General features: G+C 37.6%; 1 protein-coding gene across 2 annotated transcripts in view; it reads right to left on the bottom strand.

Annotated features, from left to right (window-relative positions):
- SEC62 (SEC62 homolog, preprotein translocation factor) overlaps window positions 1-22,234 on the bottom strand; it is a 29,326-nt gene extending 7,092 nt beyond the window's left edge. For both annotated transcript variants that reach the window (XR_009540677.1, XM_060149969.1), the window contains exons 1-6: window positions 22,108-22,234; window positions 13,171-13,279; window positions 12,042-12,147; window positions 5,931-6,135; window positions 5,593-5,685; window positions 2,485-2,545 (exon numbers count right to left, since the gene is read on the bottom strand). Coding sequence is in view for 1 of the 2 variants with exons in the window: in XM_060149969.1 (XP_060005952.1) it covers window positions 2,485-2,545; window positions 5,593-5,685; window positions 5,931-6,135; window positions 12,042-12,147; window positions 13,171-13,279; window positions 22,108-22,143 (610 nt within the window). In the remaining variant the exon portion in view is untranslated. The remainder of the gene's footprint in view (window positions 1-2,484; window positions 2,546-5,592; window positions 5,686-5,930; window positions 6,136-12,041; window positions 12,148-13,170; window positions 13,280-22,107) is intronic.
- Window positions 22,235-26,229: the final 3,995 nt, after the last annotated feature.

The raw sequence follows: 26,229 nt of genomic DNA, 5'->3' as shown, positions 1-26,229 counted from the left end.
ATCAAATTACCAATGGCATTTTTTATGGAACTAGAACAAAAAATCTTAAAATTTGTATGGAGACACAAAAGACCCCGAATAGCCAAAGCAGTCTTGAGGGAAAAAAAACGGAGCTGGAGGAATCAGACTCCCTGACTTCAAACTATACTACAAAGCTACAGTAATCAAGACAATATGGTACTGGCACAAAAGCAGAAACATAGATCAATGGAACAAGATAGAAAGCCCAGAGATAAACCCACACACCTATGGTCAACTAATCTATGACAAGGATATACAATGGAGAAAAGACAGTTTCTTCAATAAGTGGTGCTGGGAAAACTGGACAGCTACATATAAAAGAATGAAATTAGAACACTCCCTAACACCATACACAAAAATAAACTCAAAATGGATTCGAGACCTAAATGTAAGACCGGACATTATAAAACTCTTAGAGGAAAACATAGAAGAACACTCTTGGACACAAATCACAGCAAGATCTTTTTTGATCCACCTCCTACTAGAGCAATGGAAATAAAAATAAACAAATGGGACCTAATGAAACTTCAAAGCTTTTGCACAGCAAAGGAAACCATAAGCAAGACGAAAAGACAACCCTCAGAATGGGAGAAAATATTTGCAAACGAATCAACGGACAAAGGATTAACCTCCAAACTATAATAAACAGCTCATGCAGCTCAATATTAAAGAAACAAACAACCCAATCCAAAAATGGGCAGAAGACCTAAATAGACATTTCTCCAAAGAAGACATACAGATGGCCAAGAAGCACATGAAAAGCTGCTCAACATCACTAATTGTTAGAAAAACACAAATCAAAACTACAATGAGGTATCACCTCACACCAGTTAGGATGGCCATCATCAGAAAATCTACAAACAACAAATGCGGGAGAGGGTGTGGAGAAAAGGGAACCCTCTTGCACTGTTGGCTGGGAACATAAACTGATACAGCCACTATGGAGAACAGCTGCATGTTCCTTAAAAAACTAAAAACAGAATTACCATATGATCCAGCAATCCCACTACTGGGCATATACCCAGAGAAAACCATAATTCAAAAAGACACATGCACCCCAATGTTCACTGCAGCACTATTTACAATAGCCAGGTCATGGAAGCAACCTAATGCCCACTGACAGACGAATGGATATAGAAGTTGTGGCACATGTATACAATGGAATATTAGCCATAAAAAGGAACGAAATTGAGTCATTTGTTGAGATGTGGATGGATCTAGAGACTGTCATACAGAGTGAAGTAAGTCAGAAAGAGAAAAACAAATATCGTATATTAACTCATGTACGTGGAACCTAGAAAAATGGTACAGATGAACCGGTTTGCAGGGCAGAAATTGAGACACAGATGTAGAGAACAAATGTATGGACACCAAGGGGGGAAAGCCGCGGGGGGGTGGGGATGGTGGTGTGCTGAATTGGGCAATTGGGATTGACATGTATACACTGATGTGTATAAAATGGATGACTAGTAACCTGCTGTATAAAAAAATAAATAAAATTTAAAAATTAAAAATAAAAACTTGAAAGATATTTGCTAATGGCCCTCCTAAATATAGTCTGAGGGATTTGGATTAGAATAAAGTGTCAATGTATATTTCTGAATAGATACTTTGTGCAACTATATTAGGAACAGCCATGACATAAATTCCTAGAAGTAGAATAGTTGAGTCCATGTGTATACATTTAAAATTTGGAAGATATTGCCAAACTGCCCTCCATAAAAAATAAAATAACGGACATATCATCAATTATTGGAGAGTACTGGTTTTTCTTAAGTGTTGGACCTTCACTAAGAGTAGGTACTATTAAACTTTGTAATTCTCTTGATAATCACTGTTACTTTAATTCGTATTTAATATGAGTGTGATTAAGTATCACTCACAATTATTGGTCACTGTATTTCTTTCTTTTTTAAAATAAATTTATTTATTTATTTATATTTTATTTTTGGCTGCGTAGGGTCTTCGTTGCTGCATGCGGGCTTTCTCTAGTTGTGGTGAGCAGGGGCTACTCTTCGTTGGGGTGCGTGGGCTTCTCATTGCGGTGGCTTCTCTTGTGGAGCATAGGCTCTAGGCGTGTGGGCTCAGTAGTTGTGGCTCACAGGCTCCAGAGAACAGGCTCAGGAGTTGTGGCACACAGGCTTAGTTGCTCTGTAGCATGTGGGATCTTCCCAGACCAGGGCTCGAACCCGTGTTCCCTGCACTGGCAGGCGGATTCTTAACCACTGAGCCACCAGGGAAGTCCAGTCACTGTATTTCTTTATCTGTGAGTTACCTTTACCATTTTTCTAGCAGGTTGCTAATCTCTTAAAGATGTAGTGCAAATATTCTCCTCAGTTTATCATTTATCTTCTGGCTTTATTTAAAATGTACTTTAAAAAAATAACTATTTTATGTTAAATATTTTCTTTCTGGCTTCTGCGTTGTTTATATCCCTTTCTAAATTTTAGAGATTGTACTTACCAAGGATTAATCCCATGACAAATGTTTTAAAGTGAACTGGGTCATAGATCCACACAAATACCTAGAAGAATCAAGAAACCTCAGTGCTTAAAGTTCTAAGGTTACATTAGAACAGTTACTTCCAACCTCTTAACATATAAGAACTACTTTTAAAGGTAAACAAATTCCAAAGACTATTCCTTTAGTAGCAGTGTTTCTTTTGGTATCCATTCAGTTAGAAAATTATTTTAAAAACTATAAATTACGTAACACAGTTAAGTACATTTCTATGTACTTGCATGCTTTTAACAGTTTACTCCTGTGTGCAAACAATTACTTAACCTAATTACCAGCAATTGTACAGCCTTTTTGCCCCTAATGTAATGATGTATACTGGCATTGAGTAGAGTAGAACCAACCCGTCTAAGAGCACAGTTATGATAGATTCCAGTCAGGCCCTATTAAAGATCCAGCAGCTCTCAATTCCACCCAACTGATGAGAAGCAAAGAACCATTATTAAAGATCTTGCTCAGTGAACATAAAGATTCTATGACTCCCTGCAATAAGTTCATTGCCAGCTCCCCACGGAGGGTCTGTAGCTGCAAAGCTGGGAACCACTGCTTTTAAAGCTTACTTTAGAAAACAGAAATTTACTTCATTTAGAATAATCAGAACTCTGTTCATCATCCATAAAACTCTTAGTTTTATCTCTCAGTTTCTATAAATAACAGTACTCTTCCATTTCCTGGTTCTATTTTTTTTTTTTTTTTTTTTTTTGCAGTACGCCGGCCTCTCACTGTTGTGGCCTCTCCCATTGCAGAGCACAGGCTCCGGACGCGCAGGCTCAGCGGCCATGGCTCACGGGCCTAGCCGCCCCGCAGCATGTGGGATCTTCCTGGACCGGGGCACGAACCCATGTCCCCTGCATCGGCAGGCGGACTCTTAACCACTGCGCCACCAGGGAAACCCTCCTGGTTCTATTTTGACTAGCGCTCTTGGTTACTGCTTTTTGATTTGCTTCTTTTTCTAACATTTCTCTTTTTTAATGCTGCACATTTATCCTGGAAATCGGATCCACAGACATCACTTCTGCCATTTAGCATTCTAAAGAAACAAGTTTTTAAAGATGTTTCCCATCTTCAAAAGTTTCAAAGCCTGCTTCTTTCTACAGAATAAAATCTTAGCCTTTTTGGGAATGCAAGCACCCATGCTTTTGCTCAGGAAAAAGCTTCCTTTGTCTAACAGACCTATAACTCCTTTGCAGTGTACCTGGCAATCTACCAGTCATCCTTCAAGGCTCAGGTCAAGTGTCCAGAATCTCCAGACGCTTCTTATCCTCTCTTGATTAAATTACCTATCCCTAATTGGTATTCTCCCATCATAATACTCACCATGCTGTAATATAGTACAGGCATGGACTATATTATACTGTACTATATAATATATACAGTGTACCTCAGAGGTATTTCCAGTTCAGCTCCAGATCACCGCAATAATGCATTTTTTTGGGGTTTCCCAGTGCATGTAAAAGTTATGTTTACACTATACTATAGTCTATTAAGTGTGCAATAGTATTAAGTCTAAGAAAACAATGTAAATACCCTAAGTAAAAAATAATTTATTGCTAAAAAATGTTAACCATCACCTGAGCCTTTGGTGAGTCTTAATTTTTTTGCTGGAGGAGGGTTTGAAATATTGTGAAAAATACCAAAATGGGACAGACACAAAGTGATCAAATGCTGTTGGAAAAACGGAGTTGATAGACTTAATGCAGGGTTGCTGTAAACCTTCAATTTGCTGAAAACAAAAAAACAAACAAAAAACTTTATCTCTGAAGCACAATAAACAGAAGTACAATAAAATGAGGTATGCCCATACCATGTTTAAACGCTTGTATGCTTGCTAGACTATAAGAGCTTCCAAGAAGATAATTTTATCCTATTTATCATGTTATTCCCAACAACTATAAAAACGACTTCGCATATAGCCAATGCCTGATGTTTAACTGAAGGTATTTGCGCTTTCACATTAAGAAAGACCTGTGGTCTTCTATTACATTGGTTCTTAAGCAGGGGTTCACCAGAATCACCCAGGGATACATTATACAAAACACACACACACATCCATATACACACTCACTTACTATAGATTCCACCCTAGAGATCCTCATGCAAGTATGCCTGGAATGAGCCTAGTGCACATGTTTTGTGAAAAGCCTTCCCAGATATTCAAGCTCATAGCTCCAGGAACCACTGCTTTCTATTTATACTACTTTTGTATTAGGTATAGCAAGAAATTCACAACAACTCAATGGCCAGTATATAAGTAAATGTTTTTGTATTGGTTAAATGACTAAATTAAGTGGTCTTCATGGAAGGCTACAACCATAAAAATAAGCCACTAAATTAAATAAATAAAAATGATCTCCTTGAGTAAAGCATCAAGTAATATAGAAAATTTTAGACCCTGATAGTCGTGTGTCTAACTATAAGAGGCAGAAACCTGTAGGTGTCCCTCCTTAACCATTGTACTTTTTTTCCTTTGATTCTAATGGGAATCTTATACTTTACTGGGCAAATGACCATCCAGTATAAAAAGCATATTTCTAAGACTTTACTGCAGGTAGGCATGACCATATGAGTAGGTTCCGGCCAATGGAATACATGCAGAAATAAAATCGCCAGCTTCCTGGAAAGTATCCTTAAAAAGGAAGCATGTCCCTCATTCTCCTTCCCTCCTCTGGATGCAGATATAAGGCTGGCAGTCATTTTGCACCATGAGGTAATCTTTACTAACTGCCTCACACAGGCGGAAAAGTTCAGATCCACCCTGGAGCTGCCATATCTGCTTACCTTCCGATTTCATTAATGAGAGAGAAACAAGTATCTGTTTTAAGCCACTGTTATTTCATGTTTCCTATCTATCATAGACAGCTGAACCCGATTCAGATTGATTTAAAAAAATTTTTATAAATCTAAATTCAGAGACATTCACTTTTAAAAAGTAGATTTTGTATCTACATGGTTAAATTTATCTGAATTACTTCTTTTCTTAGTGAAGGCATCAAAGATAATTCTAAAAACTCCTATGGAAAATTGGATTTCTACTTATAAGCTAGATACTCTCACCTCATTTCCATCCAGAAAAACTTGATCATCATGTGGCTCAAGCTTGAATTTTTTCTTAGTTTCCTTCTTTTTGGGAGTTCCAGGAGTTTCCTCCTATTAAAAAACAAGTTGAATAGAAGAAAACACGTTTGCAAAGAAGCAAAAAGCAATGTAACATCCATATAGTCAAAGTTTCACTATATGAGACACAGAAATCAAAATTCTCAACCACAGTATTTGTAAGAATCCTAATGTGGTTTAAGTGGTCGTTGCGCAATATTTTAAAGTGCTGATACACCAGTAGTGCTAATGTGCAAGTAATAATTTTTTGATTTTTACTTAATTTTAGTTGAAATCACCTTTTTGGATTCTTCCTTTTCACCATCTTTCTTTTTTTCTTTTTCCTTTTTTGTCTTTTCATCCTTTAGATTTTCTTTCTTGCTCTTTTTATCTTCTTCTTTTCCACTTTCAGCTTTTCCTTTCTCTTTTTCTTTTTTTATGTCTTTCTCATACTTCATTTTCATTACTTTTAGTGCCCGATGAAAAAACTGTTTCTTTAAAAGCCTTTGGAAACAAAGATATGACATTACATTCCCTATAAATTATATACAGACTGAAAAGCAAAAATTTCAAGACCTGAATAAAATGAGCAAAGGAAGACACACTGGCAACTCACAAAAGAAATTACAGCTAGTAAGCCCATTGAAGAACAATCAAAAATGTCTAACTGAAAACCTGTGTAGCCAATTTGATTATATGAAAGTTGTCAACCTAATTTTCATTTTTTAACTGTATAATTTAATGAGATTATAGGTTTGGAATTATCCTCAAGTTTTTCTCTAGGTTCATTAGGAGTAATCAAGACTGCTTTATTTAAAGTTAAGTCTCAAATTCAAGAGCAGACATAAGTAGTATATAAATATATGGGGAAAATAAATGTAACAGTTTAAGAAATGTTAGCAGATTAAAAATGTGCCCAGGCTTCCCTGGTGGCGCAGTGGGTGAGAGTCCGCCTGCCGATGCAGGGGACGCGTGTTCGTGCCCCGGTCTGGGAAGATCCCACATGCCGCGGAGCGGCTGGGCCCGTGAGCCATGGCCGCTGAGCCTGCGCATCCGGAGCCTGTGCTCCGCAACGGGAGAGACCACAACAGTGAGAGGCCCGCGTACCACAAAAAAAAAAAAAAAAAAAAATGTGCCCATGATCTGACTGATCCAAATCGTGTCTTCACCTGTCCTTCTTGATGTATTTTTCTTCCCTCCATGTACTTCACTATTCAGCCTGTCACTATAATTAAGTATCTCCAATTAACTAAGGAATAATTAAATATGCTAAGGTGAGATTTCTGGACTCTGAAAACAACACAGTATCAAGTTGAAAACTGTACAATATATGTAGCAGAACAACACCATGTGTTCCTTGCTTCACTAATTTCTCTCAATAAACTGATCTTTCTTCTATTTAGCAGGGGTTATTTTGTTGTTGTTGTTTTTTTTAATATTCCTACTTCAGGGCATTTCCACTGGCTATTCCCTTTATCTAGAATGCTCTTCTCCCAAATAAGCATGTCCTTTTGGTCTACTTCCTCACTTCTTTCAAGTCTTCCCTCAAATGTTACCCTCTCTACTAAGCCTACCCTGTTTAAAATTATAAATCTATCCCCCATCCTTCCTCCTGTTTCCTGTTATCCTATCCACAGCATTTATTCTTTTAGTTTAATATACAATTTATAACATGCTTGTTTGCCTTCACTAGACTGTAAACTTCTTAAGAGTAAGATCCTTGCTTTATTCACTTCTTTATCTGATGAATTTAGAAGCTCAGCTGACCCCAAATTAAGTCAACCTTGGCTGCCTCAATCTTTTCTAATCCTACTCAAGAAACTGGTTTAACCTTACCTTTGTCATCTAAAAGCCATCTTTTCAAATCTTATGTTCCAGTTTCAGAGTTCCTGATTTCTTTATTCCTGCCTTGATAAAGTACAACTATCAAAACACAACTAGAAGCTAGGTCCCACTGCCACCGTCTGTGCCTGTTAATGGTAACTATCCACCTTTCTATTTAGTACCTTCACTGGTGCCTACTCCAGCACATCATACCACTTGCTAACTAGATGCCTCCTTCTTGCCTAAAGACAACTTATTTCTGATCATTATCTTGTGCCCACCTGTGTTTTGACCTGCTTGGCTGGGCTTCTTTCTGCTGCTCAGTTAGGTCCACCCCATGAACATCTTCACAAAGCTAACTTCTAGGTCTCCTCATTTGGACTTTTACTTGTTCAGAAGATCTATATGGCATATACAATTATGCCACTGTCTGAAATGCCCCCAAAGAATCCATCATTAATATCTGCTACACATATACCTATATACATAAACAAGCAAAAATCTGAAATGAGACCCTTAATAATTAACTACTTATGAGTAGAAAGTGAGACTTAAAGAGTAGTGGTGGGTATTTGAATATGAAGGGGGATCTTTAATTTTTACTACTTCAGAACTTCTTACAAAAATTTATAATGAAAATATTCTAATCTCTATTTTTGCACTTAGATGATTTCCAGATTTTCTATCAGGATCATTCATTACAACTTCACACATTACTGACCGCAGATGTACTAACACCACAGCACTAGTTTCTGCAAAACCCCCCACCCCAGTCAATAATGTGTTAATATGAAAACAAAAATACATCTTATTCATTGTATGTTAATTGAAAACCAGCATTTCATACTACAGTTCATATTATAGCTCTCCATATAGTAAGAGTACATGTACACACAAACACAGATACTTGAGTATATAGTCTCAAATGGTAATATAATTATCCATGAAGCAACATTATTGGTAATTTGGATTTTCTTCTGTATCATTTTCAAAATTTTCTCAAATTTACTTTAGTGAAAAAAATTGTTCTTAATAAAGAAATAAACAATTAAAAAATATAAACCATAGAACTTTAGGAGAAAAAAAAAATCCTTCCCTTGACAAGCAGATACAGAAGAGCACAGAATCAGCAGGTACACCTGCTTCTGTTACTCCTCCTGTACAGCTGCCCCAACCCCTTGAGAGAAAAGAAGACTATTAACCAATCAAATTGGTCTTGAGAAGTTCACATTCAAGTAGATGGGTTCAGATATCACCTCTACCACATAACGAGCTATGTAGTATTGGGTAAGTTACTTAATTTTAGTGTATTTCTAAAATGGGGTATAAATGAGAAGCATGTAGATTGTTTAGTGTGGTGCCTGGCATGCATGTTCTCAATGTTAGCCATTACTACTGCTGTAGCAAAATCTTGAATTTCATTTAATATTGATAGTTATGGAAAACACAAACACATTTGGTTTTATAAATAGTTACATTATACCCTCATTCCATTCATTAATAAGTAGAATCATTCACTTATTCCTTGATAGTTCCTTAGAGAATGCCTACTTCAATTCACTCTATGCCTCAAAAAATGAGATGACATTTACTATTGTAATAAAATCAGTGCCTCCATTTATTTAGCTTTAAACACACTGTATAGTACAGATCATCTACATAAACTCTGACATTTTCACAGACTACTCATACTTTCCTATCTCAGTATGTTCTGTGCCCTCTGCCAGGATCAAATGTCCACTCTCCTATTGTTTGCTGGGTAATCACCTATTTCTGTTTCAAAATTTGATTAAAACGTATTCCCTGAGAGGCCATTCTTGAAGTTTCCCCATTTCTGTCTTTCTTACAGAACACACTGTATTGTAATTAGTCACAAATCTTCTCTAACAGATGAAAATATGTGCTTTGGAGGCAGAAACCAAGTCACAATTCTCTCTGTATTCCTGAGGCCTGGCCTATAATAGATATTTGATAAGTATTTCTAGAATAAATGAATGGATTAAAAGCAGCTTGTAAAAAGTTATTAAATTGCTTATTATTCTTCTTCACCTCTTAATTTTTTTTACCAGGTTTAATAAATGTTTATTAAATGCCAGACATATGTTTAGGACCTTCACTTATCTGACAATGGTGAATGCCCACATTGTGCTAATTGCTGTGGAGTTACAATGAAGTATAAAACAGTCCTCCAATTGCCTTCAGATTTAGCAGGCAAGAAATTTAGAAAAACTAACACACATGCAACAATTCTATTTAAATAGTTAAGGACTAAACTGTATGCTATTACCTTTATAAATTCTGTAGAACATTAGTTTAATGTGGGCCAGAGGATCTGGGGAATACTAGATGGTAGAGATGGAATTTGAGAGATATTTATATTGAGAGGCAGGCAGGACAGAGGAAGAACTGTTTGCAGAAAATGGCAAGTTATTATCAAAGAAAGCCCAGAAGAGAGAATGAGTATGGTATATGAATGAGAGTGAGAAGGACACTACTGGACTGGGGGGTTGGAGATGCAAAGTCACTAGGAGGGTTAGGATGATGCTAGCTAAAAGGCTGAAGAGTCTGTACTTGAAATAGGCCATAAAGAGGCACATCCTACAGTTTCCTGTTTTCCTTTGTTTTTCCTTAGACTCCCTCAAGACTTCAGAAAATGAGACAGGACAAGTGTCCCTTTGTGGTTTTGCCTGTAGTCAGGCAGGAACCCATGAGGGCTGGCTATCATGAGGTCACCATGGTTATTATTAGAAGTGGTTTTGAAAACTTTAGGTAGTTATGCTTCTCTCTCTTAGTGCAAAAAGGACACAAAAAGCTTGATATGAATGGGAATAACATATACAACAAAAAGTGAGTGTATTGCTAGGACAATCTCTGTACTAAGGTTTTTTTTGCTTTTCATATAACGAAGTATCAAGTCTCCTAAAAGGCCAAGTGAAGTGTATTAATACTGGCTGCTCTCCTCAGAGATTTGGGCTCAGATTTAATATTCAAATAGTATTGACAGGTTAATCCTTCATTTTAATTTTTGCTTCATTAAATCCATCATCATTTTGGAGGAGACAGTATAGTGCAGTGGTTAAGAGCATGGACTATGAAGTCAGATTGTTGGATTTAGAATTCTGGCTCAGCCACTTACTAGCTGTGTGACCTTGGGTAAGTGATTTAACTTCTCTGTTTCTGCATTTATAGCATCTTTTAATTTTTACACTATATATATAAAAAATAAGTCTGTTTTGAGGCAGGCAGGGAAATTTGCACTTTGGAGTTCTAATACACAGATGGCTGTAAAGGAAAATACCGACTACACCACTGTTAGCTAATCCCTGCCCCGACAATAAAATTTCCATTGTTTCTGAAAGGTCCATTAGTGACTCTAGATTTTGGCAGCTAGGAATTTTTTTTTTTGGCTGTGCAATGTGGCTTGTGGGATCTTAATTCCCCGACCAGGGATCAAACCTGGGACCGTGGCAGTGCAAGTGTGGAGTCTTAACCACTGGACTGCCAGGCAAGTCCCCGGCAGCTAAGAATTTTAAGAACTAGTTAATAATTCTTCAACTTTACAGTTTTAGAAACCAGGTTGTAAAATAGTGGTTTTTAAGAGGGGTCTCATGTGGCTGATACTTTAAATGCCATTAAGCAATATATTAGTAAATGCTATGTGTATCTCCCTGCTAAGCATATAAAATAATCTAAAATGTCAAATTCCCACCAATTACAAAATTTAGTGTCACAAAAACAAAATTTGATATACTAACATCTTAATAAATATGTTTAAGTAGTAAATAAACCAAGGGAAAAGTTGGAAAAACAAAAAAAAAACCCAGCATACTTCTTTCCAAGAGAAAAGTGATTTTTTTTGGGCTGCGCCACGCAGCATATGGAATCTTAGTTCCCTAACCAAGGATTGAACCTGTGCTCCCTGCAGTGGAAGCGAGAAGTCCTAACCACTGGACCGCCAGGGAATTCCCCAGAAAAGTGATTTTTTTTTGTACACCATTCACCATGAAAAGTTTTTCCCAAAGGAGAAGTACTTACTATAAAAAACATGGATATGTTACTGAACTGTCTATACTTCATCTTGGAATGAAGAAAAGACAGATGTTTCAGCTGCCTTGATTTCACAAGGAATATATTAGTAATCACAAACAAAATAGGGAAGGGTACCTGGCTAATGGCTCAGTAGGCGCTGAAAAAACAAAACAAAACAGGGACAACAGGTCTATTAGGAATCTCTGACAAAGTTTTGGAAAAGATTCCCCAACTTTTGCTCTAGAAAAGAAAGAACTTTTTTGTTCACGACAGGCACTGGTATATGATTTTTATTGCTGATCCTTCAGTTCAGTCAGCCTGGCAAATGTACAAATGTAACAGAACACAAATAAAAGTTATAAAAATATGATAGCCTAACACCAAATAAATTCATTTCCAGAAGTACTGAAGAAATCCAGGTTACATGTAAAAGCTATACTTGAGCTATGCTGTAATAGCACTATACTTAATGATGAAATAGGGAAGGAGCTTCAGGACCATGGAGAATATTTTTAAATTACTATTTATATTATCCTTCACTAAGAAATAAAAACTACCTGTTGCAGTAGTCAACCACAGACTCCCTCGTTGTAAATAAAGCTTCCTCTCCTTTCTTGGCCTTCGCCCACTTTGAATCCAAAAGGCAATCCACTGCTTTTGAAGCTAAAGAAGAAATTTATTATTTTAAATTTAGTATACAGCAGGATTTGTGCCTATCTAAACAATATTCTATAAGGCAAATTTCAACATTCTGGCATCCGAAAATAAAACCAAGTTCAACAGAAAATTTAAGTCTGACATAATGATGACAAATAGTTCCTCAAAACCTCAATTTGTGAAACATACTGATTAAGCACCTTTCTTAAAGTAATGCTCTGAAATAAATGACATTCAAAAATACTAACTAAAGATAAATTAATGAGAAAATGTTCTTTAAAAAATTCAAAATAAATGTAAATAACACTCATCAAATAATCATAATATGGGATAAACAAACCAAAAATCTTCCTCTACCACAGTAACAGAAATTCTGTCACCAAGCTTTATTGTAACCCACTGAGGAATAAGCTCTGAAACAATCTACTGTCATTGGAAGAAGCTAAATATATGAGACGTGAAAAAACCAGCATATCTATTTTTATAAACTTTTAAGGACTATCAAAATCATTAATCATAACACTGAAGAGATGATAAATAAATTTCTTCCCAATAATAGGTAATTCAACCTTAATTGATCAGACAGGCAAACTCAACAACTATTGATTTATAAGCTATGGGACAATATTACAGATAATATTAGCTTATTATGAAGTTGTTTAGATTATGTGAATAACAAACACTCCTAAGTTGGTTCTGACACACTTGTTTCACACTGAATTCTATGCCAGAGTTTTACAAAAAGAGTATCGTTAAGTACATGTACTATCTGAATAGAAGTTAGTGTTAGTACTGAAAATAAATCCTATTTTAAAAATTTCCAAGAAACGTTATTAAAAAGCACTTTCTTTTATTTTTATTTACATTTTCAATCATGAAATGAAAGAACAGGATAATCAATTGTCATATGCTCATCATCTAGCTTCACCAATCATGCTTGGAGAGCATTTTTAAAATATCTACCTATCCCCAAATTAGGTATCTTCATAAGATATGCACACAAATATAATTTTATTGATGTAATCCTACCAATAAAATAATCAACCCGGTGACCCATCATATTGGTGGACTTTGTTGGACAGTTAAATCGAAGAAACTTGGCTACAGCCTTCTCTTCTTTAGATGGTTCACCAACTTCCTGCAAAGTAAGAATATTAATTTAATGTAATCATTTACTTATGACATTGATATACTGAAGAATAATTTACAGATCTCTTCCGAAAATCTTTTTAAGTTTAGTACAGGCCTTTCTTTCAAGCTTTTGCTGGAGCAGACCTGGTAATGTATACAGAAGACAGAATGGAGATTTTTTTTGCGGTACGTGGGCCTCTCACTGTGGTGGCCTCTCCCGTTACGGAGCACAGGCTCCGGATGCGCAGGCTCAGCGGCCATGGCTCACGGGCCCAGCCGCTCCGCGGCATGTGGGATCCTCCCGGACAGGGGCAGAACCCGTGTCCCCTGCATCGGCAGGCAGACTCTCAACCACTGTGCCACCAGAGAAGCCCCTGGAATGGAGATTTTTAAAATCATGTTTTTCAAATACAAGTTGATAGGGCCCAAACCTGTCTGCCTCTTGGCCTCAGCTACAAGGCATTTATTTTGAGTTGTTTTTCCAGTATGGTAATCATTTTGTACCAGTTCACCTTCACTCTTGCCTGGTCTCTTTTTAAAAGCTGTAATGCAATAATTCAAAATATTAAGAGGTTGTCAATAGTGAGTGCCCAAATGTCAAAGTAAGTAGAAACAGGTGCCATAAATAAATGTTAAATAACAGCCAAAGCCATGTACCTTGAACAACGGACAACAGATTGCAGGAGGAGTTCTCAAATTAACCAAAGACAGCTGTCCCAGTGTGGTCCCAGATACAAACTACTATCAGAGATGCTGAAGATTTGTATTCTCTTCCCTTTCCCCTGTGGTTACAGATTCTAGATACTGTCAGGGAATCTTTTCTCACCTTGCCTTTCTTCTTTTCTTTCTGAACGGGGTAAAGCAAAAATAAAGATGCAGGGCTTCCCTGGTGGCGCAGTGGTTGAGAGTCCACCTGCCGATGCTGGGGACACGGGTTCGTGCCCCGGTCCGGGAAGATCCCACATACCGCGGAGCGGCTAGGCCCGTGAGCTATGGCCACTGATGCTGCGCGTCCGGAGCCTGTGCTCCGCAACGGGAGAGGCCACAACAGTGACAGGCCCATGTACAGCAAAAAAAAAAAAAAAGCAACAGACAAATAAATTACAATCTCATTTAAGAACTGATTAATGGAAGGGCACAAAGAGTTTTGGAAAGGCTGCTTCAATCCTTCCCTGTTTTCTTTTTTCCATTCCCTCCTCCAAACTTTCTACCAGCTTCATTGTTTATCATTCCCCATCTTGCTTTTATTTCCTTACATTCTGAACTTATGTTCCTGTCTACTTATTCTCCCCACTCATATACTGAAGAAAATTAGGTCAGTCTATGTTTGCATATATCTTTTATATATATACTTTTAGTTGTCTTATTGCTGTAAGCTATCATAATAAAAGTAGTCTTTAATTACATGTTTAAGCACAGTACACAGAGCACTCAAGCAATATTTCTAGCAATATACAATTTAAATGTGAATGATTTCAGGAAAGGCTATTTCTTAAGATGAATAAAGTGCCAAATAATAGTAAAGAATTATCTGCCAAGAATCTAGTATGCCGAGAAAAATTAATGCTGAAGACAGTTATGTTTTAGGCAAGACATTCTAATAACACAAAACAGGAAAAATAAACTCTCTAAATCATCTATCTTTACGTCAGTTTTCCCACAGATTTCAAGTTAGTTTGCATTCAGTTATGTTTGTTGAAAATAAGGAACAACTAACAAATAAAAGTTTCAACTTTAATTTTATCCTGAAGAGGAGTAATTTGTGAGATGAAGCGAAAATCTGTGCCGTGGTTGCTGGATCACCTGGCAGCTACTTCTCGTATTTCCTTCTTTGCACTTCCCAACTCCTCTACTTCCAACAGCCAATTAACAATGCATGATTCTTATACTCTCGTATTACCCCACTTGTGGGTTACTATTTGTGACAGTAAAAATTAAAAGCCTGCACAACACTGTATATCAACTATACTCCAATATACAATAAAAATTTTAAAAAAGAAAAAAAGCCCAAACCATTCAATCCAAATGAAAACTATAGTAAAAACCAAATATTTATGTGATTAAAAGACCTTTAGTTTTATATATAAAAACACATATCACAAAAAAATAGAATCTTAAAAAACTGTAAATTCAAAATTTAACACTCCAAGTTCAGTAACATCTACAATGTTCATAATTATTTAATCTGGGTCCTAGTCACAAAATATAGTTTCTGACAAACTAAAAATTCTATATTTCGGTTTTTGAAATCACACTAAAATTATTAACATACATGTTAGTATATGTTAAACGATAGCATTTAATTATGTCTGTGTAACGCACTGCATTTCTAGGAGGCTCATCTATTAATAAATAATATCCTATATAGTCACGTACAGCCTAAAAAGTAATACTATATAAATAGATGGAAATAATGAGATACTATAATTGGCTTTATAGAAACCAATTCTATTTTATAATCACACCCATATATGTTCAATTTTCCCTCAGTTGATACAACTGTTGCCAATTTAAAGGTTTATCCAATTAACTGATAACTTGTTACTGGGATATGCCTGATTAAAAATGGTATGTGGGGGAGAAGTCTCAATAAACATAAATTGTTCAAATGCATACTTACTGAGTGTTTACCCTATAATAACTCTGGGTGCTACTGTTAATACCAAAAATTTGTTAAGGCATGATACCTCCACTTTGTTACAACCTTCCAAAACAACTACTGTTATTTTCCAAAATGAGTGGTAGAAAAAATATTTTAGGAGTACAAAAGGAGTGAGATTATCAATGTGGATGAGAACAGCTATGAAAGACCTCTTGGAAGAGGGACCTGGATTTTGAAAGATGAACAAATTTGGGATAAGCTGAATGAATAGCATAAACATACTGTGGCTAAAAATGAGCATAAAATTTGGCTCTAGTAGAGACAAGTTAGGAAGAATTGTGAGGTTAAGTATGTATAATAGGGCTAAACAGTATTCAAGGCAGTCTAAGAAATTTCAAATTTACTCCTTAAGTCACAGAAACTAGGTTTTGAATAGAAGGAGGACAAAATGAGAAAAAAAAATGACTTAGACACTATTTTGGAGCCTGTATGTAGAATGAACTGGGGGAAAAAAGCACAAGGCAGGAAAACTACTTAGTATTCAAGTAAGATGTGATGTGATACTAGACTAGGAATGGGAAGGATTTTGACATTTGAAACATTTCAAATGTACAACAGATAGGACTCAATGATAAAAGATGAATGAAATGGCTTAGTAAAAGATGTCAGACTTCTAATTTGATCAACTGAAAGGACAGTTTTTCAATTAACAGAAATTTGGGAGGAAGGTGATTCTGGGGGAAAAACAATCACATCAACTTTAGGCATGACAAGTCTACACTCATACTAACACTCAAACCATTTACTGAACACAGGCATACAGGTACTAATCTACTGATTGTTGATAAGAGGCATCAGACGTAAAATCTATTAGAATACCCAAGAAACTGAAAAGTCCATTCTATTATTATATAATAGGGAATCTGATAATACATGAATCCACATTTTAAAACCTCATTTTAACAATTAACTTCAAGTTCACCAAACTCTTTTCCACAACTGCAAAAACAGACTCAAGTATTCTCTTTGCATTCCCTTCCCCCTCCTTGGTAAAGGCACTACAAAGCAAGAATGAAGTGAACAGACCCAGAAAACATGGACTTGGATAATCTCTCCCAACCAGACACAGTTACTTATTCATTGATACTTTCTTAAAGTATCAGTTAACTTCCCTTAAACATCTGACTAGAAAAGTAGTGAATTCTATCAACATATTGGTACAACAGAACTGATTCCTTCCTTGCTCCTCCTTCAAGTTCAAATCCTTAAAAAGTTTCTATTATCCTCTGTGAAATATTATGAAATATTCATTATACCACATATAAGTTATACATACTGTAGACTGTCTCTAACAGTATAGAATTTGTGCCATCTGCTGGGGCTTTAAAGTCAGAAAGAAAGACTGCTACAGAAGAGCAGCAAGAGAATATGACCTTGGGAAGCTAGTAATATAGAAGAGCCTGCCATGGAATCTTCATTCTCACTGCTCCCCTGCTGCAGGCTAAAACAGTCTTATCCTCTTCCTGTTTATACATTAGACTAAAGTACTTCCCCTCTTTGTTCCCTTTTGATGTGAAGAAATATTCAGAATATTTTCCTAACTTTTCTAGAAACCCTCTGACAAAAAGTGAAGGCCTTTTGCGAATAACATCACCCACTAACCAAGAGAAACCAGCTCATCGAGCCTTGAATGAAGAGAACTTTGTAGCTCAGTGAATGAGCTCAAATGTCTTAGAATGAGGAAGCAAAGAACCAGTACGTTCTGAGGCTGGACTGCCAACCCAAACACCAAGATGCCGGGTGTTGCAACCCTTAATCCAAAATTACAAAAATTGAAAGTTTGGGTAGAACATTCTTTTTAAATTACTTAACAAATATTTTTATTTTAGAATACTTCAACACTCAAATACTACAATGAAACTGGGGTTACCATTTCTAACTATATATTATTTTTGGTACTTAAGATAATCTTTTTGAGAAAAAAAATATTAGATCAAGAGTCAGTAAGCCATGGACTTCAATCTCACAGAATTTTTGACTTAGAATTTGTTTTCCCCATCCTCCCATCCCCAAAACGACTAGAATTTTTAAAAATTGTTATATTCAATAGAAATAAGCTTAGGTAATAAATAAGCTTGTTGAATGAACTGAGCAAAAGAAAAAGATTAGTTCACCAACTGTCAATTTGTATCTTTATACAAACAGTATAAAATATTCGTGAAAATGTAAATAGGTTAACAGGTTAAAATCTGAAAGCTGGAGGAGATCTTAGATAAATCCTTTGCTTAAAGTCACACAGTATGTTACTAACAGAGCTTTACAAGAGTCTCTGTATCTTGACTTTGGCAGTGCCCTTCTAACATCACCCAGCCCCTGCCATTGTAAGCCCTTCATTAAGCCTCTGGGGGGAGTTTTTCCACTTAGGACTGGCTTCCTGGGTTCCATCTCTTTTCTTCAGAAAGTCCCAGAGTCAGAGCGCATACTCCTAAACTTGGCCTTTTCTGAAATTTAGCATATTGGTTCGTGATATGTCAGGGTTTTACTGACAGGGAGACAGATGGGTGCAACAAAGTTAACTGAGATGCAGGTATTATAAAATTTCTAGGAATGAATAAGCCATTTCAATGTCCCAAAACTCAACTAGAAACTTTACACATAAGCAGAACACTAAACGGGATGAGCCTCTTTAGCAGGGACAAGTCTCGTTAAGTCTTTGTTGTACAATTTAATATAAAGATGGCAAGATTAAAGTATGTCAAAACAATTTATTTTTTATTTTATCAATGGTGCAGTGGAATGAACATTCAACTGGAATTAGAAGACTTGGTCTAAATCTGGTTTTACTATCTTGATGAGTGACCCTGGGTCAAGCCACATATCCTCACTGAACCTCAGTGTATCTGTAAAATGATAACGGTTTAGATCAATATGTTTTATACCTAGTAATGCTTTTAGATCTAGGTCCTAAAAGTAGCTTAAGGATGAGGGATAATGGTAGTGAAGTAGTGGGGTACTGAGGTGATAGGGCTTTGGGCCCACCCCTCTGCTTTTACATAAGAGCTGCATTTGTGCAAAAAGATTCCAAAAACCCCTACTGCTTGAAAGTCGTTTTCAACTCTAAAATTTCATGGTACTAGGATTCTCAATTAACCCTTCTAGTAAGCAGCACTTTGTTAACCTATAAGCACTGATTTTAATGTTCTTAAAAACTTACATAATTGCATTTCTTAGAAAACTTACAATTATTTACTTTCAAATGTTTTATTAATTTGAATTGAGATCACTCTCACTTGAGAATCTCAATCATGAAAACTTTGCAATATAACGTCAGTGAACACGCAGCTCACTTTTGGTTTTCAGTGACCAGTAAAGTAAGTCCAAGAAGGAAATGTGACAAAATAGTCTTCTTGCTTCCAACTTTGATGGAATACCAGAATCTAAAATTAGGCTACATTAGAAAAAGCATACAGGGCTTCCCTGGTGGTGCAGTGGTTGAGAATCCGCCTGCCGACGCAGGGGACATGGGTTCGAGCCCTGGGCCGGGAAGATCCCACATGCCGCGGAGCAACTAAGTTCGCGTGCCACAACTACTGAGCCTGTGAGCCACAACTACTGAAGCCTGCACACCTAGAGTCCATGCTCTGCAACGAGAAGCCACCACAATGAGAAGCCCGTGCACCACAATGAAGAGTAGCCCCCGCTCACCGCTACAGAAAGTGCGCGTGCAGCAACGAAAGACCCAATGCAGCCAAAAATAAATAAAATAAATTTTTAAAAAAAGAAAAAGCATACAAATTAACTACTTTTTAAAACCCTGAACTTGTTTGTATCAATCATTTCCCCCAATATACAAATTACAATTCAAGGTCAGTAAATCTACTAAACATAAAAATCTTTTCTAAACATGAAACATCAAGTAGCAACAGGAAACTGAGTTAATATTACAGATCTTTTTGCCCAGAGTCTCACAATAGAATTTTTTCTGTAACTTCAACTCTGAATTTGGTCATTACGTTTGATCTTTTTGTCTAAAGTAATGCCAATATTATAGAGTTTCTGATTCTCTGGAGGGAAAAAAACCAAGGAGTTTTATAAGGTATTGTACACTTTTATTAATCTGTTGACACTGCACAGTAGTACTCCAGGTAGCACTCCCAAGATCTCCACAACATTTTACATAGCACAGCTATGTAGAAAACTTGGAGGAGGTGAAAAATGTTATTTATTTTCACTTAGCAGTATACCAACTTGATTTTTAACAATCAGATCCTCACACACTTATCTAATCCCCAACTAAACAACAGTAAGTAAATAGCCATTCTTTATGGAACTCACAACTCAAAGGTTTATTTACTGAATAGATAACTGTTAATTTTTCTTCAGCATATCAGCGTGCTTAACAAAAACCAAAACAAATTATCCTAAAGCCTTCATCCCTGGGGAAGGGGAAAAAGGAGTTATGTGCTAAGCACTCTTTCAATAGCTTTTATAACCTTTAATAACAAGTCACCCACGCACCTATTTTTTCCACAACAACCCAATGAGGATATTTTTTTAAGGTAAATATTCCTTCTTATGGATTTGGAAATAGAGGAAAAAAGTTAAGTAACTTGACCAAAGTTACACGGCCAATAATTATTGACACTGGGGTACAAACAGGCACAAGTTTTAGCTCCCAGTCACTACCACTACTATACAGGTTTTTAAATCTATCTTTCTGCTTAATATGAGATCACAATTGAAATAGAGCAGGTATTCAAAGTGAATTAGGATCACCTTTACAACAATATTAAACAACAGTTGAAACTGTAAAAACAATGTTTATTTAAGGCCATAAAATATACCATGTGTGTAAATATAAGTCCAGTAAGTCCTAATTTGATAACTTCAATACAAATTCTAATAAAAGTATATTTTGTATCCATACCTGGCCAATAACACTAAATTTTTAAAGACTAGAAACAGTATAATTAGAAACTTCTTCCATAATAACCTTAAGCCTTGGTTTTATGACCTGTCTGAACTTGGGGGGCAATTGTCTCTGGTCCCCTTCTGTACTCTTTTTGAAACTACTTTCTTATTTCTGACTAATTCTAAAATTCTAAATTTACTGATCACTGGCATCTTTTTTTCCCTAGTACTTCAAAGTTTTCAGGAGAATTTTAACTTGCATAGCTCAAATCACCTGTGGTGTAAGTCAGTTAAGTGATAAAAATGGGGGAAAAAACATTAGAAACATTCATCTAAGTAATGAAATAGTAAGGAACAAAAAGACAATGACGAGTGTAACAATTTGTGATTAGTATATTAACAGTTTACAACACGCCATCAATTTATGACGACATATGAAGGTTTCTAAGCACAGGAGCTAATAAGGAGACAACAAAACATCCTGAGTCTAAGATGTTCCCCATATTTAATCCTCTCGGCAAAGAGCAAGAACAACAGGGGGAAAACTGCAAGGAAGAAATACACAGATGACATGCATGTGGAATGAGGGAGGGATGCTATGTAGGTTATGAGGATGACACACTGGCATGTGAAAGGTTTCTGGGCGGGACCCGCTCTTTGCAGTACCAAGGGAGTTTTGTTTATTTACACTGTGTCGCTGAAAGAAAGCCGGAAAGCTTCAGTTGGACGTTTAAGTTAATAACTGTGAGGAAAAAGGAGGCTGCACGCAAACGAACATCTGGATACGCAGATCGCCGCCTGGGCCCCTGGGGCAGCTGACCAAACCCCGATCACTGCCCCCTCCTACGGTCCTTCTATCTGCGCACAAAGAACGGGCAGCTTTAGGTCAGTCCTCCGCCTCCTTCTACCCTAATTATCGCGGCCTTAATTTCGGGACAGCTAAGGCGAAAGGATGGCGTGGAGAAGGAAGGGGAGGAGCCCGGGGAGGGTCGGTGTCTGAGCTCGGAGGACGCGGACCTCCCAGCACAGGCCCAGGCCGGCAACGACAACGACAACGACAACGCCGCCGCCGCCGCCACCGCCACCCTGGGCTGACGGCCGCGCCTCCCGCCTTCCGCCGCTGCCCCAGCACCTCCGCCTCGGTCTCCGCCGTCGCCAACACCGCCCTTCCTCAGGCCCCTCAAAACGACTCAGCCCGCAACCGGCGACCTCGCGGGGGAACCCCACCCCACCTCGTCCTCGATTTCGCCCACCCTTCCCGGGAGCTTTCCCTGCGTCTTCCACTTCCGAGAGTCCCCTATCCCAGGGCTCGGCTTTGCTACCTGAATCCGCTTCTTGTGTCGCCTGCGTTCCGCCATGTTGGCCGCTCCGCCCGGTTCCCTCTGACGTGGAAGTAGGCGGGGGCGGTGGAAATATCGCGATAGCGCGCCTCGGGGCTGTTATGTAATCTACCGGCTGGCGCCGGAGCGGGGAGGCTGGCGAGAGGCCGGTACTAGGCGGGCTCGGCGGGTCTTGGCTGCGCTTTCTCTCCCCTCTTTCCTTGGCTCCTTTTGTTGCAGGAACTGGAAATCGCTGGGACCAGAAGGAAGTTGAGAAGTGGATCAAAGAACAGGAGGACTGGAAAGAGTCCTTGGTTCTCAAACCTGACTGGGCATCTGAGTCACCTGGGAAGCTATTAAAATACAGATTCCTGGGGCCCCATGCTCCTCGGAGTCAGTAGGTTTGGGGTGGAACCTTTTACAGAGGATTTCCTGAGACCTATGGAATTCTAGACGTCTCTAAGTGTGGCACTTCTTTTCTTGCCAGTGAGCCCTGCATCATCTATTCCCCACGTGTAAATTCTCCTAATCCCATTTTGAAGATGGGAAAGCCGAGACAGCTGAGGTGCAGCGATATGAACAGATTTATCTAAGGCTCCACAGTTGGTAGATGGCACAGACGAGACCTAAGCCAAATTATCTCCCCGTACAATGTAGGGGGTAGTCGGGCTTATGTGAAACAAACTTTGGATTCCCCATTCCATTTTCCACGTTGCTTCTCGAAACGCACCTTTAGAATCCGAGTCAGAGAACTCAGGGAAGTACAAGCAACTAATACGATGAGTAAGGAGAGAGATTCTAAGAAGTTGGAATTAAGAAGACTGCAGGGTACTTGGAGTCTGGTGAATTACTATTATAACTATTGTTATTTTAGAGCTACTTAGATCAAAGAGAATGGGCTTAAATTGCTAGTAAGTGTTTTTAGATGGAGATTTTAAATAATAGAAAATTAGGAATTTACAGAAGAGTAAGATGAAGGAAATAAAAATCCCTAACGCTACCGTCCAAAGATCTGTTAACAGTTTATTTTCTTCTAGTATTTATTCATACTTTGTGTGCATATATTTCCCCCTTTCCCCCTAATTGAGATCATATTGCATAAATGCCTTTTTCACTTAATGTTATGCTGAGCATATATCTTTAAAAAATTCTTCATTCCCTGTAAGTAACCTAATAGCAATTAAATATGTAATTAAGGCAAATAGTGGCATCTTGATGCCTAGTCTTTTATAAAGTAACATAGCTAAAGTTCATTTTTGGACTATGCAATTCTGCAGTCTGGGGACTGGATCAGCAAGTCATTTGGTTCCTTTTCCTTCTATAATCTACAATCAGGGTGTGTGTAGTCAGAGAGGGGTGAGAAAAAATGATGATTCTTACCAATTAACCCAAAACATAACACAGAATATGAAATGTGTTTATTTCCTTCAGTCCTCCCCATCCAAAATGAGGGTAGATCTGTTTTGTACTGTTTTATTTGGAGAACACTGGATTCTCTTCATAGGAAAGCTAGTTTATAAATGAAAATATTATTGTATTTAATAGATGTTGAGTGCCTACTAGATGCAAAATCCTAGGTTAGGACTATGATGGGGAATGAAAGCCCTTCATGGAAAATAACTACCTCTCTAGCTACTACTGCCCTACCACCTTTTTCTTCAGAAGAGGTTTAATTTACTCTCCCCATGTCTCACTGACATTCACTCCTTAGACTACAACAATTTGGTTTCTACCTCTACCATCCATTAATAATTCATGTCCAATTGTAGCATCTTATTAAGGATTTGACAATATTGACCATGCACTTAATTTGTTCTCCTTCTTTGGCATTCATGATATCAGGTTGTTCCTTCTGATTTCTCTTTGGCTCCTCTCTCTTTACCTAGCTCTTCAATGTTCCTGGCCACCACGTTTCCATTCTCATCTTCTTCCCTTTTCTCCATGCATTCTGGGGATTCTTATTCATGTTTACAGCTTAATTCCAAAATACTGCATTACTGTTTATTTCTAGTTGTCTTCTGGATATCTCCACTGAATGTCCAACTAGAAATCACCATTCCCCCCCACAAAACCTGTCTCTTTTACTGTATTTTTAAACTCTGGTAACTGCATCACTGTTTACTTAGTCACTCATGCTAGAAACCTTGGAGGTATCTCAACCATGCCAATCAGTAAGCAATCCTGTTGACTCTGCAACTGAGATGTTTGGAATCCTTCCCTTCCTCATCATTCCTATTGCCATTGCTTTGATTAGGTTTTTATCATTTCCTACCTGAAATGTTGTTGCAAAAGCCTGCTAATCGTTCCGCCCCAACTCTACCCTCTCTACACTCCAGACCATCCTCCACTCCCTTGTTAACCACCTGCCAGGCACCATTGCTCCCCAGCGTGTACAGCAACATTAAGGATGGCTAATGTTTGCACCTATAACCCAAATGGCACGTTTCTGGGTCCTACCTCCATTTAATATTTATATAAAAATAGCTCAAGCACTCTTATCATCACCCCATTTATATCTTTGATGGTGGTAGTGGGGAGTTTCTCCTGGCCACTTCTTGCTCTGATTTCCTTATGAATTTGCAATCTCATTCCCGTGACTTGACTTTTATTTCTCACCCAAAGGAGGCACATTACCCCTCTCCCTTTCTTTTGCCAACGCAAAACTTCTGTTTATCCCTGGACTCTGTCACTTCTTCTCCCTGGGGCTGAAACTCAGAATTTTTCTTGCTATATAGAGAATTTGAGGTCTTTACTCTTTACTGGATTCCTTGGGATGCATAAATATATAAAAACTCATTACCATGCTCTGCTAAACAAAGTGTTCTCTGATCAGGTTCCCCTCTCTTGAGGACTGATGATTAGGTGCGGACTTGAAAAAGTCAGTTTCCTGGGATCTACCATCCCAGTAAGTGGAATGGAATAGTACATAGAAATGTATTTCCCTTGATCAGACTTATCCAAACTGGAAACTGATACATTTAGGTTTTTGTTTTAAATAACACTTTCTCTGGGTCCATCTTGTATGTTAAATATATATGTGTGACTAAATTGAAAAGAAAAAAATTGTAGGGAAGTATAGCAAATAACGCCCAGGCCTTTTGGGGCATTATTTTTATAAAAGCACTTTAAAATATGTTAATTGACAATGTCAGTGACTTAATGCTGTTATCACAAAGAAAAAAAAATTTAATATACATATGTTTAATATAAAATAAAATACAGTAAACCTAATTTTATTTAAAATTTCAGTTAATGTTTTAAATTGAGTTGATTCTTTAGACTTCCACTCAGGAAACAGCATAAATAAGACAACGAATATGTATTATTGAAAAATGAGCATAAATATTTTGTTTTGAAAAAAGCACAATACATGATTTTTAGTACGCTAATATTAGACTAAGAACATTTTTAAAAGTCACTTTAACTTTTTAACCGAAATGGTAATTGTTTTGTCATTCCCCTAATTAAGTCCTTGTTAAAATACAGAGATTAGTTTCTCTTTTTTTGCACTGAACCCTAACTAATAGAACAAAGATAAGGAAATCATGAGTACCGTGTATGTGAATGAAGATTGTACTACTAATGTTGCTGTTTGTAAAGACTTAATTAGGGGAATTAGATGCTTCCAAAATCATTGAAAGTTTGCAAAAGCAGGATCAAGCCTGGGCCTGTCAGACCCTGCAGAACTAACCACTCAGGGGAATCTCTACTTTGGAGGAGTGAGGAGTCCACGATAGCCACGCTGAGTTCAAGAAATTACCAGATAGCTGTGATCAACCTGTTGGGAAGCCAGCATCAGAAGTTGTTGCCAGCACTGCTGCAGCTGCCTCAACTCCCACAATCAAGGCTGAACAGGAGCTGTAGAAGAACCCTGTGTCTCCATGACCTTGCCTGCCAGCAAAGTGAAAGCCAGCCAGCAGCAGAAAGATGGCTTCCTCATCACTTTTGTCCTTCCGATATACAACCAGTGCATTGAATTAGAACCAGACTCTAGCTGCAAGGGAGTCTGAGAAATGAAGACTTTAGCTTTCTATCCTTTGCCATGTGCCAGCTGACCATATCCAACCATCATCTTCTTCCTTAGAATCACCTGAGTCACTCCTTTCCTGCTTCATCTTTCGTACT

This window comes from Lagenorhynchus albirostris, chromosome 5, assembly GCF_949774975.1.
Source record: "Lagenorhynchus albirostris chromosome 5, mLagAlb1.1, whole genome shotgun sequence".
Taxonomy (NCBI): domain Eukaryota; kingdom Metazoa; phylum Chordata; class Mammalia; order Artiodactyla; family Delphinidae; genus Lagenorhynchus; species Lagenorhynchus albirostris.
This window is presented reverse-complemented; position numbering and strand designations above follow the sequence as displayed.